General features: G+C 56.8%; 1 protein-coding gene across 1 annotated transcript; it reads left to right on the top strand.

Annotated features, from left to right (window-relative positions):
- The first annotated feature begins 325 nt into the window (after positions 1-325).
- On the top strand, positions 326-19619 carry KMT2B (lysine methyltransferase 2B). Its single transcript, XM_008140097.3, has 37 exons — positions 326-682; positions 1772-1844; positions 2090-4068; positions 4259-4372; positions 4466-4616; positions 4887-5166; positions 5329-5384; positions 5633-5911; positions 6221-6315; positions 6590-6688; positions 6830-6943; positions 7080-7226; positions 7327-7422; positions 7851-7968; positions 8466-8579; positions 8743-8927; positions 9002-9091; positions 9184-9288; positions 9419-9492; positions 10028-10143; positions 10233-10324; positions 10404-10541; positions 11235-11393; positions 11618-11738; positions 11815-11893; positions 11991-12151; positions 13243-13470; positions 13553-14843; positions 14937-15014; positions 15092-15195; positions 17531-17668; positions 17751-17825; positions 17928-18105; positions 18402-18509; positions 18627-18710; positions 18827-18956; positions 19048-19619. Exons 1-37 carry the CDS (start codon positions 326-328, stop codon positions 19321-19323), a joined length of 8082 nt encoding a protein of 2693 aa, XP_008138319.3. The 3' UTR covers positions 19324-19619.
- Positions 19620-19924: the final 305 nt, after the last annotated feature.

The raw sequence follows: 19924 nt of genomic DNA, 5'->3' as shown, positions 1-19924 counted from the left end.
CGCGGTCCTAGCTCCCGGCGGAAGGAGCGCGACGCCTGGACTACATTTCCCTGAGGCCCCTGCGCCTCACCCCTCTCCGGCCGCGACGCGGGGTCTCCGCTCCTCTGGCGCGGTCTAAGGTGACGGCCCGCCGGCCGCGGACTCCCGCTCCCGTGGTGCCCCGCGCGTGGCCGGCCCAGCCCCCGGCTCCCGCCAGACCCGCGGCGGCGCCGGTAGTTGTCGTGAGCCGCAGCCGCGCCGCGCCGCCCCGCCCCGCCCTCCCCTCCCCCCGCCTGCGCTCGGCCGCCCCTCCCCCGGCCTCCCCGGCCCCTCTCACGGTGCCAAGATGGCGGCGGCGGCGGGCGGCGGCAGTTGCCCGGGGCCTGGCTCCGCGCGGGGCCGCTTCCCGGGTCGGCCGCGGGGCTCCGGCGGGGGAGGGGGCCGCGGCGGACGGGGCAGCGGGGCCGAGAGAGTGCGGGTAGCTCTGCGGCGCGGCGGCGGCGCGGCGGGGCCGGGCGCAGCCGAGCCCGGGGAGGACACGGCCCTGCTCCGTTTGCTGGGGCTCCGCCGGGGCCTGCGCCGGCTCCGCCGCCTGTGGGCCGGCCCGCGCGTTCAGCGGGGCCGGGGCCGGGGCCGGGGCTGGGGGCCGAGCCGGGACTGCATGCCGGAGGAGGAGAGCAGTGACGGGGAATCCGACGATGAGGTGAGGCGGTCGGAGGCGTCCCCAGCGCCGGGCGGGGCGGAGGCCGGGGCTTCCAGAGGTCCGGGTAGCCCCGAGGAGTGACGTGGGGAAGCGGGGTCCTCGGGGGCCCCTGCGGGGAGAAAGGGCCCTGGAAATAGGCACGGGAGGAGGTCGGCTGCACGGAGCTGTCGGCGAAAGGGGGCCTTTCCAAGTGCATAGAGAAGCCGAGCTGCAGCCGGGCTCCGGCCCCTGGCGGGTCTCCCTGCAGTGCCCTGGGCTGGTCCTCCTTGGTAGTCGGCAAAGCTAGGGCAGCCGAGGTTTGGGCGAGGGGACCGCGGCGAGCGCAGGCCCGCCCAGGGGTGGTTGACAGCAGCAGCTTGGCTTTCGTGGACCCAGGCTGGGGCTCTCCGGGCGCTCACCTGCAGCTGCCCCGCCCAGCCCCTAACCCCTGACACAGCCCTGGTTTTCACTAGTGCCCCATTTTCTCTTCTGACCCAACGTGGAGAGAGGCTCGCATGGTGGAGAGCTTCCTCTTAGGGGCACAGGTTGAAGAGAAATGGAATGAGAGCCGAGACTGGGCACTCGAGCAGGTCTCGGAGTTCAGCTCTCGATGTACCCTCAGCCTCTCAGAAAAGGCAGGAAGGTGTGGGGATCCAAATGTGATGAACCATTTGATGTACACACACACACACACACACACACACACACACACACACACACCACGCTTGGGTGGTCCTGTTCCCATCTTCGTTCCGAAAGAAACTAGGGCCCAAGAGGGTGTACACAGAGGCCCCACTTTTTTCTGTGTTGGAGTCTAAGGGAATCAGGGTCGTGCCTGCTGCCTGGCCTGAGAGGACCCTGTTTTGTGTTCTGTGCTGGTATGGTCTGGCATAGGAGGTGGAGGTTCAAAATACCCTGTGTCTTCCTGCCTAAGGAGAGACCCTGTTTCCTACTGCCCTCACCTTCTAGTCTTTTTAGTTCTTTTGTAAGTAGTCAGGGGTTCGTTAAGGGGGAAGCTGGGCATATTCCTCAATACCTGAGTCTCAGGTGGATCCAGGGCTTTGGCACTGACTGCTGTTTCTCCCCTCCACCCCTGGTCCCCTAAATCAGGAATTTCAGGGTTTTCATTCAGATGACGATGTGGCCCCCAGTTCCCTGCGCTCTGCGCTCCGGTCACAACGAGGTGAGTGATGGGGAAACTGTCCTTCTATAGTTTTAAAGAAATGTTACTCCTCACTCTTTGTGTCAGCTTTTCCCTGTTCAACTAGAGTCTCCATCAGTTACCGGATGTGTTCCGTGTTCAAAGCCCAAGCTAGGCTGGGCTGTGGGGGAAGCAGACAAATAAGACTAGTTCTGACCTTCCTACAGCGCCTTCCTTGGTCCAAAGGGCTAGCTTGACCCATCTCCCCACACCTATTCTCCTTTTAGGTCGAGCCCCTCGAGGTCGCGGCCACAAGCATAAGACGATCCCCCTTCTGCCTCCTCGCCTAGCAGATGTGACTCCTACTCCCCCAAAGACTCCTGCCCGGAAACGGGGTGAGGAGGGTACAGAACGGATGGTGCAAGCACTGACTGAACTTCTCCGGCGGGCCCAGGCACCCCCAGCCCCCCGGAGCCGGGCATGTGAGCCCTCCACCCCCCGTCGGTCTCGGGGGCGGCCCCCAGGACGGCCAGCAGGCCCATGCAGGAAGAAGCAACAAGCAGTAATGGTGGCAGAAGCAGCTGTGACAATCCCCAAATCTGAGCCCCCACCTCCTATGGTTCCAGTAAAACATCGCACTGGGAGCTGGAAGTGCAAGGAGGGGCCTGGCCCAGGACCTGGGACCCCCAAGTGTGGAGGACAGTCTGGGCGAGGAGGCCGTGGAGGCAGGGGCCGAGGCCGAGGTGGACTCCCCCTCGTGATCAAGTTTGTTTCAAAGGCCAAAAGAGTGAAGATGGGACGATTGTCCTTGGGACTTGAATCAGGTCAGGGTCAGGATCAACATGAGGAAAGCTGGCAGGATGCTCCCCAAGGAAGAGTTGAATCTGGACAGGGAGAGGGCCCTTGCTGGAGGAAGGAGCAGAAGTTGGAGGCGGAGGGAGAGGAGGAGAAAGATAAGGAAGAAGGGGAAGAAAAGGAAGAGAGAGCTTTAACTGAGGAAGAGATGATGTTAGCTGAGGAAAAGGAAGAGGCAAAGCTGCCCTCACCACCCCTGACTCCTCCAGCCCCTCCACCTCCACCACCTCTTCCATCTCCCTCAACGTCTCCTCCATCCCCACTTTGCCCTTCACCACCCTCTGTAACCCCACCATCCCCTCCTCCACCACCTCCTGCCCCAGAGGAGCAGGAAGAATCTCCTCCCGTAGTCCTAGCTACATGCTCCAGGAAGAGGGGCCGGCCTCCCCTGACTCCCAGCCAACGGGCGGAGCGGGAAGCTGCTCGGGCAGGGCCAGAGGGCACCTCTCCTACCACTCCAACCCCTAGCACCATCACAGGAAGCCCTCTGGAAGACAGCCCCACTGTGGCCCCCAAAAGCACCACCTTCCTGAAGAATATCCGGCAGTTTATTATGCCTGTGGTGAGTGCCCGGTCCTCCCGTGTCATCAAGACACCCCGGCGATTTATGGATGAAGATCCCCCCAAGCCCCCAAAGGTGGAAGTCTCACCTCTGCGGCCTCCTGTTGCTGTCTCCCCACTCGCCCCCCAGGAACCAGCACCAGCCCCCTCTCCACCATGTGCCCCAAATCCCCTGTCTCTCCCAGTCCCACTCCCTGAAAAGAGACGGTCCATCCTAAGGGAACCCACATTTCGCTGGACCTCACTGACCCGGGAACTGCCCCCTCCTCCCCCAGCTCCTCCGCCAGCCCCACCCCCACCTCCTGCACCTGTGAATCCATCCCGGAGGCCCCTGCTCCTTCGGGCCCCTCAGTTTACCCCAAGTGAAGCCCACTTGAAGATCTATGAATCGGTGCTTACTACTGCTCCACTTGGGGCCCCTGAAGCCCCTGAGCCAGAGCCACCTCCTGTTGATGAATCTCCAGCTGAGCCTGAGCCACGGGCAGTGGGCCGCACCAACCATCTCAGCCTGCCTCGATTTGCCCCTGTGGTCACCACCCCTGTTAAGGTCGAGGTGCCCCCATCTGGGAGTCCACCTCTGAGCAATGGGCGGCAGCCTCAGGCTCAGGCACAGCAGCCCCTACAGGCCTTGCAAACTCAGCTGCTGCCCCAGGCACTACCACCACTGCAGCCACAGTTACAACCGCAGCCACCAGCACTGGAAAAGGCCCGGATTGCAGGCCTTGGTTCCTTGCCACTGTCTGGTGTAGAGGAGAAAATGTTCAGCCTTCTCAAGAGAGCCAAGGTGCAGCTGTTCAAGATTGACCAGCAGCAGCAGCAGCAGCAGCAAAAGGTGGCATCTTTGATGCCGGTAAGCATGGTGCTTTGGCCAGGCCCCTGCCCCCAGTCATCCAGCCTCAATTCCCTGCAATCCCTTAGCATCCGGTCTCCAACATTGCAGGGAACCTTCCGAGCCTGTCCCACAATTTCCTATATTTCTTTTCTGGCGCTGTTTTTGCTCACTTTCCAGCCTCTAATCCTACTTATTATTTCCCCACCAGCCAAGCCCTGGAGGGCAGATGGAGGAGGTCGTGGGGACTGTCAAGCAAATCTCAGATAGAGGTCCTGTCAGGTCTGAAGATGAATCTGTGGAAACTAAGAGAGAGAGACCATCGGTATGGAGTGGGTGGAGGGTCCTGTGAAGGAGGGTGGTTGCAGGAGTGCAACTAGCAACTGCCCACATGTATTCCTGGTATCTCCTCTCCCAGGGCCCCGAGTCCCCTGTGCAAGGCCCCCGCATCAAACACGTCTGCCGTCATGCTGCTGTGGCCCTGGGTCAGGCCCGGGCTATGGTGCCTGAAGACGTCCCCCGCCTCAGTGCTCTCCCTCTCCGCGATCGGCAGGACCTTGCCACAGAGGGTAGGGATGGGTGTCTTGTGGGGAAATTTGACAACCTTGTCAAGTCGGAGCGAGCAAATGCACCAAGAGCCTGGGAGAGTGAAATTGAGTTGGGTGCTTAAGGCTAGGTGGCAAGGGGGTTGGAGCACATGCTAGGTCTTAGAGCGGGTTTGGGGACGAGGGACCTGAGCACTGCAAAAGGAGCCTGAGGGCCAGTTGAAGGAGGTTTAAGGGAGATGAAGTAGAAGGCCTGGTGGCTTTGTAGCTCCATCCCCTCCTCCACTTTTCTAGATACATCATCAGCATCTGAGACTGAGAGTGTCCCATCACGGTCACAGCAGGGAAAGGTGGATTCGGCAGGGCCGGGGGGAGACTCAGAGCCTGCAGGGTCAGGAGGACCCTTGGTCCACACACCCCAGCGCTCACTGCCCTCCCATCATGGCAAGAAGATGCGGATGGCACGATGTGGACACTGTCGGGGCTGCCTGCGTGTGCAGGACTGTGGCTCCTGTGTCAACTGCCTGGACAAGCCCAAGTTTGGTGGCCCTAACACCAAGAAGCAGTGCTGTGTGTGAGTAGCTGGGATTCAGCCTCCATTCCCACCCATGGTTGTCTTATCACCAAGGCCTCTGCCCCACCAGAGCAGTGGGATTGGCACCCTTGTGGAGAGCTTCCTCTCTTCCCCCCAGACCACCAGTCCCCTACCCTGGTGACGTGCTGCTCCCCTCCCCAGATACCGGAAGTGCGACAAGATAGAGGCTCGGAAGATGGAGCGGCTGGCTAAGAAAGGTAACGAGTTTTGAGGAACGTTTCTTTACACAACCTTATTTAGACTCGTTGTCTAGAGGAAACCATGTTTTATTTGCTCTTCTCCCCTTATCTTTGCCGTCCACCACCTTTGTCTTTTTTCCCATCATGTGCTTTTGTATCTCTCCTGTACTTGTTCTCTTCTGCCCCACTTGTTCCTGGCTTTTCTCATCCAAATGTCCCATGTCCCTGGCTGAAGTCAGATCCTACTAAGTCCCCTGTTCCCACAGGCCGGACGATAGTGAAGACGCTGTTGCCCTGGGATTCCGATGAATCTCCTGAGGCCTCCCCTGGTCCTCCAGGCCCACGCCGGGGGGCGGGAGCTGGGGGGCCCCGGGAGGAGGTGGTGGCCCCGCCAGGGCCCGAGGAGCAGGACTCCCTCCTACTGCAGCGCAAGTCAGCCAGGCGCTGCGTCAAACAGCGACCCTCCTATGATATCTTCGAGGACTCGGATGACTCAGAGCCCGGGGGTCCCCCTGCTCCCCGCCGTCGGACTCCCCGAGAGAATGGTGCGAATTGTTTGTTGCTTCCTCTATCGGTCAGTCCTATGTCTTTTTGTGGAAGTGATGGGGCTCTGACCCCAGGGTTCTATCTGTGTGATAGGGGAGCTGAGTGCAGAGAAGGAGGTAGTCTTAGGTGGATGGGGAACTAGCATGTTAGATGTTTAGTAGCTTATTGAGCAAGGCTTAAGGATCATCCTCACAGACCTTGGTTGTATAAAGAAGGCCCTGGGGATCCAGGTGACATTTTGGGGTTGTAAAAGAGGCACGGTGCAGCAGGCAGGAGAGGGAACCTCACTGCTCATGTGTCCTGCCTAGAGCTACCAGTGCCAGAACCTGAGGAGCAGAGCCGGCCCCGCAAACCCACCCTGCAGCCTGTGTTGCAGCTCAAGGCCCGAAGGCGCCTAGACAAGGTTAGCACGGCCCCACCCCAAGAAACCTGAGCCCCGTGGAAGGCATGGCTCCTTCCTTCCAGGAGCTTCCTGGCAAGTCAGGGTAGCGGGCTCACCTTAGTGCCGTGGTGTGTCTACACCGGAAAACAGGCCCTGATGGATGAGACAGTCTGTCCTGGAAAGCAGAGGAGCTGGGCAAAAGATCGGGTCTGGAAGGCTGGGCGAGAGGGCAGCAAGGAGAGAAGCTTCTAAAGATGGGGTGGGCCGCCTTCTGACCATCACCATCCCTCCCTAGGATGCGTTGGCCTCTGGTCCCTTTCCTTCTTTTCCCAATGGCTGGACTGGAAAACAGAAGTCCCCTGACGGTGTGCACCGGGTCCGTGTGGATTTTAAGGTACGGCTTTGAGGGGAGGATGGCAAGAACTGTGGTTGGAAGAAAGTTATTGATTGTGTCTGAGAAGCCTGTGCTTTAAGATGGATAGATCTGACTTATGTTCCTGACTGCTCTCTGATCCTGTGTCCTCTCTTCCCTCAGGAGGATTGTGACCTGGAGAATGTGTGGCTGATGGGAGGACTGAGTGTGCTGACCTCCGTGCCAGGAGGGCCACCTATGGTGTGCTTGCTGTGTGCCAGCAAAGGCCTGCATGAGGTTGGTTCCTCGCCTTTTTTCACAACCCCTCAAGTCTCCATTAGCCTTACTGTCTGTCTTCTTGGGCTCTCCCAACAGGGTCGCACACCCTGGCCTCATTGTGCTCATCGTTCCCTGTTCACTCTTCCACCCCCAGTTGGTGTTCTGCCAAGTCTGCTGTGACCCTTTCCACCCATTCTGCCTGGAGGAAGCTGAGCGACCCCTGCCCCAACATCATGACACCTGGTGCTGCCGCCGCTGCAAGTTCTGCCACGTTTGTGGGCGCAAAGGCCGGGGATCCAAGGTTTAGGCACTGGAGCCATGGGGGGATGGAGGAACGGAGGAGAGGGGTATCCCTATGCCAGTAGGTCCTGCCATTGTTGTCTTTCTCCAACATCCAACAGCACCTCCTGGAGTGTGAGCGCTGCCGCCATGCTTACCACCCAGCCTGCCTGGGGCCCAGCTACCCAACCCGGGCCACACGCAAAAGGCGCCACTGGGTGAGAGAGGAGGCCCAGACCCCTTGCTTTGGAATTCTAATTAATGCTCTTCCCCGCCCACCCCCCCCCCCACCCCCCGCCACTGCAGGCCTGGACTCTTGAGGGGAAGGTTGGAGGTTCTTTTGAGAGTTTGATAAACATTACATTTCTTCAGGAATTTCACATAGACAAGAAATTAGATGTACTATTTTTCAGGGGTTCATGGATTCCACAATCCCAGGCTCAATCTCCTGCTCTAGCCTAACTTCCACTCCTTCCAGTTTCTCCCTCACCAGTCTCCCTGCTTCATTTCTCTCCTGTTCTCCTTCTCTTACCCTTCCTTCCTTACCTATCTCCTGCCTACCATCCACTTCTCTTTGCTCATCCTCCCCTTGCACTGCTCTAGCCAGGTATCTGGCTCTGCCCCTAATATTGCCCTGCTTCTCCAGATCTGCTCAGCCTGTGTGCGCTGTAAAAGCTGTGGGGCAACTCCAGGCAAGAACTGGGACGTCGAGTGGTCTGGAGATTACAGCCTCTGCCCCAGGTGCACCCAGCTCTATGAGAAAGGTGGGGACTTGGCAGGGGCCCTGGGTCCTGGGGGTCCACTGGGGAGTGGGCCCGGCTCCTGCATAGGCAGTTAGGACAGATGCTCCTTTCTAGTTGCTTTCCACCCCCTTTTCGCCATGGACTCTTGTCCTTCTGTTGAGAGTACTCTTCAATCGAGGCTCTTCCGGTACATGAAACAGGGACAGAGCCTCTCTGAGGTCAATGGAAGTGGAGGGCCTGGGAACCCACCCTCATGGTGGTGGTCCTGAGATGCTTCCCGGAACCTCAAGTTTGAAAACCTGCACATTTCTCATTTACTCGGGCATCATGTTTAGCAGGCCCTATTCCTTGTGAAGCATTGGGCTACAGGGTTAGAAGAGAGGTTTTATCCTCAGCCAGCTTTTTGGGAGTGGTAGGGACCCAAGATGGAGCATAATGGAGGCAGCCCACGTAGTAGTCTAGGGATGATGCTCCCGCCCCCATGGCAGAAACTCTGACTTGCCCTCTTCCCTCTTTAGGAAACTACTGCCCGATCTGTACACGCTGCTATGAAGACAACGACTACGAGAGCAAGATGATGCAGTGTGCACAGTGTGACCACTGGGTGCATGCCAAGTGTGAGGGGCTCTCAGGTGAGTTGGGGGTGTACCAGGGGTGTGACCTCAACCCTGTGGGGATCCCTGTCCTGTCTCCCACCACAGGCCCTCAGCGGAGAGGTGGGCTAAATGTCTTTTTGAACTAAGGGCTGCTAAGAGCCCCCAAACATTTTCTCCTTTCTCACCCTGGCTGTTCTAGATGAAGACTATGAGATCCTCTCGGGGCTGCCAGACTCAGTGTTGTACACCTGTGGACCGTGTGCTGGGGCCACGCACCCCCGCTGGCGAGAGGCCCTGAGTGGGGCCTTGCAGGGTGGCTTGCGACAGGTGCTCCAGGGCCTATTGAGCTCCAAAGTGGCGGTCCCACTGCTGCTGTGCACCCAGGTCTGGAGGGCTCAGGTGGCAGGACTGGTGGGGCCAGGCCTAGCACCAGCTCTGCTGACTTCCCCTCTTTGCAGTGTGGGCAAGATGGAAAGCAGCTGCACCCTGGGCCCTGCAATCTGCAAGCTGTGAGTCAGCGCTTTGAGGAAGGCCACTACAAGTCTGTGGTGAGTGGGACACTGAGAGGAACAATTGGATGCCAGGAGGAGAGAGGGCTGGGGTTGGGCAGGGTCTTGGATCCTGACAAGCCCCCTTACAGCACAGCTTCATGGAGGATGTGGTGAGCATCCTGATGGGGCACTCGGAAGAAGGAGAGCTCTCAGAGCATCGGGCTGGAGGCCAGATGAAGGGGCTCCTATTGAAGGTGAGCTCTTGGGGGATGTTTATAGGGTGGCTTCAGTGGTAGTGGGGAGAAAGTGGGTCCTTCACAGATCCTTTACCTGCCAACTCTACTGGGGAAGCCAGTTCTTCTCATCCTGTTACCCACTCCCCAGCTGCTAGAGTCTACGTTCGGCTGGTTCGACGCCCACGACCCCAAGTACTGGCGACGGAGTACCCGGCTGCCAAAGTGAGCAAGGCTGGGTGGCAGGAGGGAAATCAGGGAGTGAGTGCAAAGGCCAAGGGCACCTGAGGGGATAAGGAGCAGAGTTCGGGTCTGGAGAATGGTAGGACTAGAATGACAGTCCCTAGTGTTTGTAGACTAGCAATTCGGACTGTGGAGTTGGCTCTCAGTTTCTACTCTGTGCAAGGCACTGTGGGGGACAGCAGTGGGTGAACTGTGTTTTGGGGGTTGGGCAGGGACTGATGACCTGGACAGTCCAGGATCCTGATGAGGAAGCCCAAGGCAGGTGCCTACTGGAGCCTAGGGCCTGAGACTTCCTAGAATTGATGGCATCTGAGCTGAGATGTGAAGGAGGAGTATTCCAAGCGTGAGGAACAACAAGCATTTCATGTGCCAAAGGTGGCATGAGAGGGCCTAGCTTGTTTGGGAGACGAGGGAAGAGGACAAAGGGTGTCATGGCATGTTTAGGCTGAGATTTTGGGTGGGTCTAGTCCAGCCATCCTTGTTAGACATGTCAGATGCTGACCCAGCCTATCCACAGTGGAGTCCTTCCCAATGCTGTGTTGCCCCCATCCTTGGACCATGTCTACGCTCAGTGGAGGCAGCAGGAACCAGAGATGCCAGAATCAGGGCAGCCTCCAGGGGACCCCTCAGCAGGTATTGGGAAGTGGGAGCTGGAAACTAGAGCCCCTGAGTTGGTGATCTGGGTCCTGATTCTTAGACCTCCCTTCCCACACTCCTTCCAGGTTTTCAGGGCAAGGATCCGGTTGCCTTTTCGCACCTGGAGGACCCTCGTCAGTGTGCACTCTGCCTCAAGTATGGTGATGCAGATTCTAAGGTGAGGGCTGCTGCGTGAAGCCCCAGGTTGTGGGGTCTGGTCCCTGGGACCTCTCCTCACATCACTCCTCTGCCCTCAGGAGGCGGGACGGCTCCTGTACATCGGGCAGAATGAGTGGACACACGTTAACTGTGCCATTTGGTCAGCTGAAGTATTTGAGGAAAATGATGGTTCCCTCAAGAATGTGCATGCTGCTGTGGCTCGAGGGAGGCAGATGGTGAGGGCACGGGCCTGGAGAGGTGGGCAGCCTTCGGGGTCTTGGGGGCGCCTCCTTCAGTGGAGACAGCTCTTGTTCCACAGTCTACCACAGTATGTCTTTTCACTGCTGGTCCTACGTACCTTTCCTGGTTGTCCCAGGACTCTGGTGCAGGAGACATAGTGGCTTTGTTCCCCCTTTTGAGCCCTCTGACCTGGGAGACCTCGGTTTGATCCTGTCCTGGGTGCTTTCCATACAGTTTGGCACTTACCTCTTACTACATCCCTGTGAAGTGAGGTGTTGCCTGGGTTAGAATCTCCCTCACCAGTGTGGGACCTGCAGAATGCTTAAGCTCACTGTCAGAAAATGGGATGATAGAGGTACCTACTACAGGGGGCAGGTTGAGGATTAAGTGAAATAGTACAGTTTCTACATTAGAATCATGTGAGAAAGATGGTAAGTGCCAGCATTACCAAGTATTAGCTGTTATTTTTCTTTCCACTGTAACACTGCTTCAAAAAATCTGAAGTAGCTTGATATGAACTTGACCCTGGATGCCACTAGGTGAGAGGTTACGTTTGGTGAGTGCCCTTTGTGAAGTGCTAGGCTAGACAGAGCCCAAGCAGAATCTCGAGGACAGTGGTGCTGAGTGTCAGGCCCAGGCCCTGGCCCAGGTCACTGGCTTCTCCCCTCAGCAGCCCCTTCCACCTGCAGCGCTGTGAGCTCTGCCTAAAGCCTGGAGCAACGGTGGGCTGCTGCCTTTCCTCCTGCCTCAGCAACTTTCACTTCATGTGCGCCCGGGCCAGCTACTGCATCTTCCAGGACGACAAGAAAGTTTTCTGTCAGAAACACACAGATCTGCTAGATGGCAAGGTGGGCCATTACTGTGGGGGAGATAGCTCCCCACGGCTCTTCTCCCTTCCACTTAGGGATCCCCATAGCCTCTCAGGCTTGGCCCTGCTGCCTCAGTGTGTCCCTTGTTCTCCTTGAGCCCTTAAGCCAAGCCACCTGCCCACAAGTCCCTACCTACAGAGCCTTTCCTTCCATCCCTCTCACACCCTACCAATCCAGCAATCCATTTGCCACCCACTTCCCAGGAGATCGTAACCCCCGATGGGTTTGATGTTCTTCGCCGAGTCTATGTAGACTTTGAGGGCATCAACTTCAAGCGAAAGTTCTTGACAGGGCTCGAGCCTGATGCCATCAATGTGCTCATTGGTAAGCTGCTTGCTCTCTACCGTGTTCTTCCGGACCCTGCCTGGGCCCACCCTCCTGAACTCTCCTCTGCCCTTAGGCTCCATTCGAATTGACTCCTTGGGTACTCTGTCTGATCTCTCGGACTGCGAGGGACGGCTCTTCCCCATTGGCTACCAGTGAGCAGCCCGGGGCATTGATGGGGTTCGGGACTCCAGGACTAGATCTCATTTCCCAAGTTGTCCTGACTGTATGTCCCACATGCCCACCCAACAGATGCTCCCGTCTGTACTGGAGCACAGTGGATGCTCGGCGGCGCTGCTGGTATCGGTGCCGAATTCTTGAGTATCGGCCATGGGGGCCGAGGGAAGAGCCAGTTCATCTGGAGGCAGCGGAGGAGAACCAGACCATTGTGCACAGCCCCGCCCCTTCCATTGGTATGGCCTTAGAACTACTTCATTTTCTTCCCTGAATGCCACCCTCTCAATTCTTACTTTCCTCTTCCCTAAAGAAACGCCAGGATGCTTGCATTCTTTCCCTCATTGTAATGGCAGTAACATAACTTAATGGCTATGCATCATGTGACAAGGGCTATTTTAAACATTTCACAGATTTCACAGAAAGTGAGGGGATGGCCCTATGCTACCTGCTTTAGGGTGGGGGGAGGTGGTAACTACTGTACAAATGTAAGGAGCCTTTAGGGCCACCTGACTCGGCTCCATGCTTATGTAATGCTCCCCACAGCTCTGAGGAAGGCACAGCTCCATTGTACTGCCGCTCGAAAGGGTAGTCGTTCTCCACAGTAACATAGTGGTGGAGCCAGGATTCTAACCTGATCTGCTTAGTTCCCAATCTGGCACCTTCACAGCCACGTTGACACTGAGGGATGTAGCTGAGGACTGGATGGCACAGAGCAAAGAATGGGCTTGGAGATTGGTAAAGGGAGAGGCCATTGGGGGCTGAATGGGAGGAGAAAGATTGGGATGGTGTTTGCAGGTAAGGAGTTTGTTCCAGGTTAGAGTCTGACATGAAATGGAGAGGGGAGGAGGGTGCAGCTGACTTGGATGGAAATAGGGAATGTTGGGAGGAGGTGGCAAGATCAACTGGCACAAATTGGGTGGAGCAAGTAATGGGGAGCCAAAAGTGCCAGGATGGGGCGGATGTGTTTGATGTGGCAGGGATGCACAGAGCAGGTAAGAAAGTGGTAGGACTGGCCTGGCTGGAGAGAGGGCAGTGTCCCTCAGGGCATATAGGGCCTGAATCAAAGCAGTAGGTGGCCAGGAAGTAGGGAGATGGCAAAGGATGGCTGAGGAAGGGTCACAAAGTGACCCCAGGTGTGTGTGGAGGTTTTGCAGAAGCCATGCAGGGGTTTGGGGCCTGGCTGATGACTGGGACCAGTGCCCATTGTGACTGGGTCTGGGGCAAGGGTAGAGAAGATGCATTTGGCTTAAAAGAAGGGAGGGTATGTGAAAAAAGGCTTTGATAAAGAGCCCCTGCCACCCCTGATGTCATTTTATTGCCTCTTTAGAGCCCCCAGATCATGTCAACTCCCCACCAAATACAGATGTCCTTATCCCTGGAGCTCCTGAGCACCACTCACCTATTCAGAACCTGGACCCCACTCTGCGGCCAGATCCAAGCAGCGCCCCTCCTCCAGCTCCCCGCTCTTTTTCTGGGGCTCGAATCAAAGTGCCCAACTACTCACCATCCCGGAGGCCCTTGGGGGGTGTCTCCTTTGGACCCCTGCCCTCCCCTGGTGAGTACTTGGGAGTATTCAGGGGAGGGAAGGGGCAGGTGAGGCAGGAGCACCTGGCTGACAATGACCCTTCCCCCCACAGGAAGTCCATCTTCTCTGGCCCACCACATCCCTACAGTGGGAGACCTGGACTTTCCAGCTCCCCCCAGACGCTCCCGTCGTCCCAGCCCCCTGGCCCCCAGGCTACCACTGTCACGGCGGGCCTCCCCACCTCTCAGAACCTCTCCTCAGCTCAGGGTGCCCCCTCCTACCTCATCCCTTAGAGCCTGTACACCTACCTCAGGGGAGCTGGCTCCCCCCGGCCCGGCCACATCCCCACTTCCCCCTGAAGACCTGGGCCCAGACTTTGAGGACATGGAGGTGGTGTCAGGACTGAGTGCTGCTGACCTGGACTTTGCTGCCAGCCTGCTGGGGACCGAGCCCTTTCAGGAAGAGATTGTGGCTGCAGGGGCAGTGGGGAGCAGCCACGGGGGCCCAGGAGACAGCTCAGAGGAGGAGGCCAGCCCTGTCCCCCATTACATCCACTTCCCTGTGACTGTTGTGTCTGGCCCTCCCTTGCCCCCTGGCACTCTCTCCGGAGCCCCTCGCATCGAACAGCTGGACGGAGTGGATGATGGCACAGACAGCGAGGCTGAGGCAGTCCAGCAGCCTCGGGGCCATGAGACTCCTTCAGGGCCAGGAGCAGGCCGGGCTGGGGTTACTGGGGCTGCAGGGGACAGGGTCCGACCTCCTGAAGACTTGCCGTCAGAAATTGTGGATTTCGTGTTGAAGAACTTAGGGGGGCCTGGGGAGGGGGTTACTGGCTCCAGAGAGGAGCCACTCCCCCCAGCACCTCCACTGGCCAATGGTAGCCAACCCCCCCAGGGCCTGCCCCCTAGCCCTGCTGACACCACTCGGACGTTTGCCTGGCTCCCTGGGGCTCCAGGGGTTCGAGTATTGAGCCTGGGCCCTCCCCCAGAGCCCCCCAAACCTGCCACATCCAAAATCATCCTTGTCAACAAGTTGGGGCAAGTGTTTGTGAAGATGGCTGGGGAGGGTGAACCTGTCTCCCCTGCAGTGAAGCAGCTGCCTCTTCCCCCTCCCATTCCCCCCACGGCCCCCACTTCCTGGACTCTGCCCTCAGGATCTCTGCTGGGTGTGTTGCCAGTGGTGGGGGTGGTCCGCCCTACCCCCCCTCCACCCCCTCCTCCACTGACACTGGTGTTGAGCAGTGGGCCCTCCAGCCCACCCCGCCAGGCCATCCGTGTCAAAAGGGTGTCCACCTTCTCTGGCCGTTCCCCACCAGCACCTCCCCCGAGCAAGACTCCCCGGATGGAGGAAGATGGAGAGGCCCTGGAGGACTCCCCACAGGGTCCAGGGCTTAGTGGCGGCGGGTGAGTGAGTATCCTGAGGCTGTGGAGGCGGGCAAGGGAGTTGGGCAAGAGAAGGCAGCTCAGGCTTCTTGTGGTGCCCCCACTCCCTACCAGGTTTAGCCGAGTGAGGATGAAAACGCCTACCGTGCGTGGAGTTCTCCACCTGGATGATCCCGGGGAGGAAAGTCTGAGGTGAGTGGCCAGTCCCTTTTCCCTGGAAGCTCTGGGATCTCTGTCCCTTCCCTCTTCTGACAGGTCTCTCCTCACAGGCCCCTCCAGGACCAGTCCCCTCTGCTGCCACTTGCAGAAGGTGGCCCTCCCCAGGCTCCCGATGGTATCTCTGACATTGAATCCCAGTGGCACCACTACTCAGGTAGGACCAGCCTTTTCTTCTCACTGCCTTCTTCCCTGTACTTGCTCAGCTGAATGACTGACAGGTACAGTGGAGAATTGGTACCCTTCAAAAAAACACGTGGGAACACATTGTACACCCACCTGGGAAAAGGCCTGAGGCGGGGCGTTACAATTACAGAGATGCCCTCGAGGAGCTTATGGCCTGTGACAGAAACAGACAGATAGGAAGTTTCAGCAAGTGCCTTGCCCAAGAGCCCCAGGGAAGGCTTCAGCGCCTAGTCTGCCAGAGTCAGAGGGTTAGTTACCTGGTAAAACCAAAGATGAAGTTCTGTGTATTATCCAGAGAAGATGGATCCCACCTAGGACCCAGAGAAGGGGCAGGAACAGTAGGAAGAAGATCAGAGGCCAGGGAAGGGAGTAGTCAGCCATCCCAACTGCCACAGAGGACCCTAGGGTTGCAGTGTCAAGGATTGGTAGGTACCGTGTGGGCCAGAGTCCAGAATCAAAGACGGTGGTTAATAAGTCAAACAACACCCAGATGCTTTACCAAAAAGCTCAGCTAAGAGTCTGGGAAGAGAAGGTGGGCCAGCAGCTTATAGGGGTTTGGTGTGAGGGCTGAGACAGCAAAGCCAAGGATGAAGGCAAAGGAGAGGAGGCATGGTGGTCAGGTAGAATAGGAGACCCCTGAAATGGAAGAAAGGTGAGGTCAAGTGTATCTGCAGAGACATTAGTATACAGGATGAGGGCACTTGGAATCACTTGGCTGATAATCTCAGTGTTGCCAGAGGAGAAGTACTCTGTAACTCAGCGGGGGCAGAGAGAGCTGTGGGAACCATGAAAGCTAGTAATTAGCAGCCCGAGGTTTGGAATTTCTAGTGGCCCAGTCCTGTTCTGATATGTGGATTTTGTCATCGTGTAGAACACAGCTGCTGAGCGTGGAAGTGGAGTGAAGTAGACTGAAACTGCTTAACTGAAAGACTGCTTACGGGGTCAGAGGGCACGAGGATATGGCAGTGACCGTGACAAGACAGTCCTGACTGCCCTTAGGGAGCATACCACATTTTGGTAGAGGAAGCAGGCATGTACATTATTAGTGCACTGCAGCTTAGAATGAGCACTGTGAGAAAGAAGGCAATGAGAGTTGTGTTCAAAGAACAGAGTGGAGTGAGGATGGGAGAGGGCTAAGAAACGGTAGAAGAAGTTGTCAGAGGTGGACCCAGGGGCACTGAGGCCTAGAGATGATGTGAGTCACACAACAACAAGGTTTAGAGTCTTGCGTAGGGCTGGGAGGTCATGTGGTCATGTTGGCCCAGAGAAGTGATATGGAGAAAAGAGCAACCATGTGGGTTCCGCCTCTCTTAAAGTGTGCTCACTCAAACTCGTTACCCCCACTCCACCCAAATACAACGGTCAGTCCTCAGTCCACATCCTGCTTCAACCAGGAACATTCAGTGTGCTGATCCCTCCCCTCTGTGAAGCACTCTTTCCTGGCTTCCAGAACCCGCCCCCTCCCCTCCAGTTGTGCCTCCTCATTGCCCCAGCCTGTCAACTTTGGCATGTCCAGGGTGCTCTCATCTAATTTCATGGCCCTAAATCCCATTTCTAATTCTGATAGTCCCCAAGTTGCTAGCCACTCCTTGTACCTGCTTGCCATCTCCACCAGCAAGTTGCCAGGAAAGTTTTTCTAAGAGAAATCTCAGACTCAACATGTTCCAAACTGAGCTTTCAACCTTTACCCAAAACATGTTTCTCCTCCAGCCTCACGATCACTGTCCTTCCAGTTGCTCAGGTTCCAAACCTCAGAGTTTTCCTTGACACTCCCCCCTGCACACACACACACATACACACACCACTTTCTCTTACATCTACATCTCCTACGTCAGTAAGTCCTGTCTGCTCTGTCTTTAAAATCTTTAGCCCATGAGAAATCCATTAAATAGCTCATAATGTACATGTATTAGATTCTGTATGGTCCTGTAAAATAATACGTGTAATATTTATAGCAATATGCTGTATATAAAAATATACTTGTGTAAAATATAATTCTCCAGTATTTGTAATTTTATGTGAGACAAAGAATGAGGGGTGGGTGTTTATGATAGGTTGGGTTTGAGTAAGCCACAGGATATCCTGCAGAGCCAAAACACTCCAAGCTTCTGTGGAATTGCTCCTGTAGCCAAGAAGTCCTGCAGAAAAGGAACCGCAGACCCTTTAGAAAAAATGGTCTGTAGGGTTCACTAGGCATTTAGATCCAGAGTCGGTGCTTGTGCCCAGGGAGTGAGGGAGGGCAGTGGGAAGGTTTTGACTCCAGGAGGGGTGATCCTTACCTACTCTGACCTGCTATCTGGGACCAGGTGAGGCTTCAAGCTCTGAGGAAGAGCCTCCATTTCCAGAGGATAAAGAAAACCAGGCCCCAAAACGGACTGGTCCACATCTGCGCTTCGAGATCAGCAGTGAGGATGGGTTCAGCGTGGAGGCAGAGAGCTTGGAGGGTGAGTTAGGATGAATGGTGACAGGGAGGGAGGATGTGCCATAGAATACCATCCTGACTCTGCTGTGGACCTGCCCTCTCAGGGGCGTGGAGAACTCTGATTGAGAAGGTGCAAGAGGCCCGAGGGCATGCCCGGCTAAGACATCTCTCCTTTAGTGGTAAGTGGGGATCCACAGGGACGCTGGGGGCTGGGATCACGTCCTGAGAGCAAGATGGGTCACTGACATGACTTGTGCATCCTCACCTTTGACTTCCCTCAGGAATGAGTGGAGCAAGGCTCCTCGGCATCCATCATGATGCTGTCATCTTCCTGGCAGAGCAGCTGCCTGGGGCCCAGCACTGCCAGCACTATAAGTTCCGCTACCACCAGCAGGGAGAAGGCCAGGAGGAGCCACCCCTGAATCCCCATGGGGCAGCCCGTGCCGAGGTCTATCTTCGGTGAGAGGTCTGGGGTGTGATGCCTGGGTCGGGGGAACCTTATGGGCAGTCTTGAGGGTGGGAGTTAAGTCTGTACAGATTGGAAACTGAGGCCTGGGAGAAGACACTAGGCTATTCCAGGAATTATTTCTAGGGGTCATATCAGAATGAACCTCATTCATTCCCCTTTTGCTTTGTCTTCAATAGTAGTTGTATTACTCTTACTCTGCCAGCAGCAGGTCCAGGCCAGGAATAGTAGGGTAGCATCTTGAGGGAATGGCTCTGTACCTCCCTCCATTTTTCTCTTCTACCTACAGGAAATGCACCTTTGACATGTTCAACTTCCTGGCCTCCCAGCACAGGGTGCTCCCTGAGGGAGCCACCTGTGATGAGGAAGAGGATGAGGTACAGCTCAGGTCAACCAGGTATGGAGGGCAGGCCAGGGTGCTGGGGTGGTCTGGAAGGGTCCTACAGAGGGTGACCAGGGGCAAAAGAGATCATTTCTGGGTACTAGCCTGTGTGATACTATTGTCCCCCACCAGACGTGCCACCAGCCTGGAGCTGCCCATGGCCATGCGCTTTCGCCACCTCAAAAAGACATCCAAAGAGGCTGTAGGTGTCTACAGGTTAGTGGGGTTGGGGGGAGGATGCCCCTTGGGTGGATGACAGGTGCCCTGGTGTGGGGCTGCCCTGGTTTTATCCCCCTGTCCCCTGAGCTCCCCTTGCCCATCCTACCCTGCAGATCTGCCATCCATGGGCGGGGACTGTTCTGTAAGCGCAACATCGATGCTGGCGAGATGGTCATTGAGTACTCTGGTATTGTCATTCGCTCTGTGCTGACTGACAAGCGGGAGAAGTTCTACGATGGGAAGGTGGGCTCTGCCAGGTCATGGGAATGAGGTGGGAGAAGCAGGGTCTACCATGGGAACAGAGCACCTAACTGCCCCTACCTTGTCCCTGTAGGGTATTGGGTGCTACATGTTCCGCATGGATGACTTTGACGTGGTGGATGCCACAATGCATGGCAATGCCGCCCGCTTCATCAACCACTCCTGTGAGCCCAACTGCTTCTCTCGAGTCATCCACGTGGAGGGCCAGAAGCACATCGTCATCTTCGCCCTGCGCCGCATCCTGCGTGGTGAGGAGCTCACCTATGACTACAAGTTCCCCATTGAGGATGCCAGCAACAAGCTGCCCTGCAACTGTGGCGCCAAGCGCTGCCGTCGCTTCCTTAACTGAAGCTGTGGTTGCCCACACCTCCCGCTGCCATCTTCCCCCCGGTCTGGGGGCTCCCTAGTCCCCCCAGAGCATCTCACCCCCACCCTCATGTCCAGGGTGAATGTGGGCATGCAGGTGGCAAGGGCCCTGTCCCTACCCCTCCAGCCCACTCAGCAATTGCCCCCTTCTTGCCCTGGGGGCCCAGAATGTAGATATTGTACAAAGGTTTCTAAATCCCTTCTTTTCTATGCACTTTTTTATTTAAGAGGTGGGATCCCAGGTGGGAACCTCCCCAATAAAGTCTGTCAATGTTTGGAGAGCTGGTCTTACAGTTTGTATAGTGCTGGAGGCATGTAGAAGCTCCCATTTCTCCGTGCCCCACACCTATTCTGAACCAAGGAAGCCCATCAGCCTCAACAGACTGGTGAGAGGCCATTGTTCAGAATTAGTAGTAAATTGGGTCTGTCAAGGCTTCAGAGCAACAAATGTCTTCCATATTGTAAGTTAGAACCCAGCTGGATGCCTGTGGGTCTCTCTTGGGTAGCAGGAGTTTTCCTCAAGAGGGGACCCTGGTTGCCCAGAAACACCGAGACCAGCTCTCCCACATCTGGTCTTCTGTGAT

The sequence above is a fragment of the Eptesicus fuscus genome, chromosome 21, assembly GCF_027574615.1.
Source record: "Eptesicus fuscus isolate TK198812 chromosome 21, DD_ASM_mEF_20220401, whole genome shotgun sequence".
Taxonomy (NCBI): domain Eukaryota; kingdom Metazoa; phylum Chordata; class Mammalia; order Chiroptera; family Vespertilionidae; genus Eptesicus; species Eptesicus fuscus.
The sequence above is the reverse complement of the archived record's forward strand: the minus strand, read 5'-3'. Positions and strand labels throughout refer to the sequence as shown.

Coding starts and splice junctions, on each gene's coding strand:
- KMT2B (XM_008140097.3), top strand. CDS start 326: ATGGCGGCGGCGGCGGGCGGCGGCAGTTGCCCGGGGCCTGGCTCCGCG. Junction 4,069..4,258: donor AGGTGGCATCTTTGATGCCG/GTAAGCATGGTG, acceptor TTTCCCCACCAG/CCAAGCCCTGGAGGGCAGAT. Junction 10,325..10,403: donor ATGGTGATGCAGATTCTAAG/GTGAGGGCTGCT, acceptor CTCTGCCCTCAG/GAGGCGGGACGGCTCCTGTA.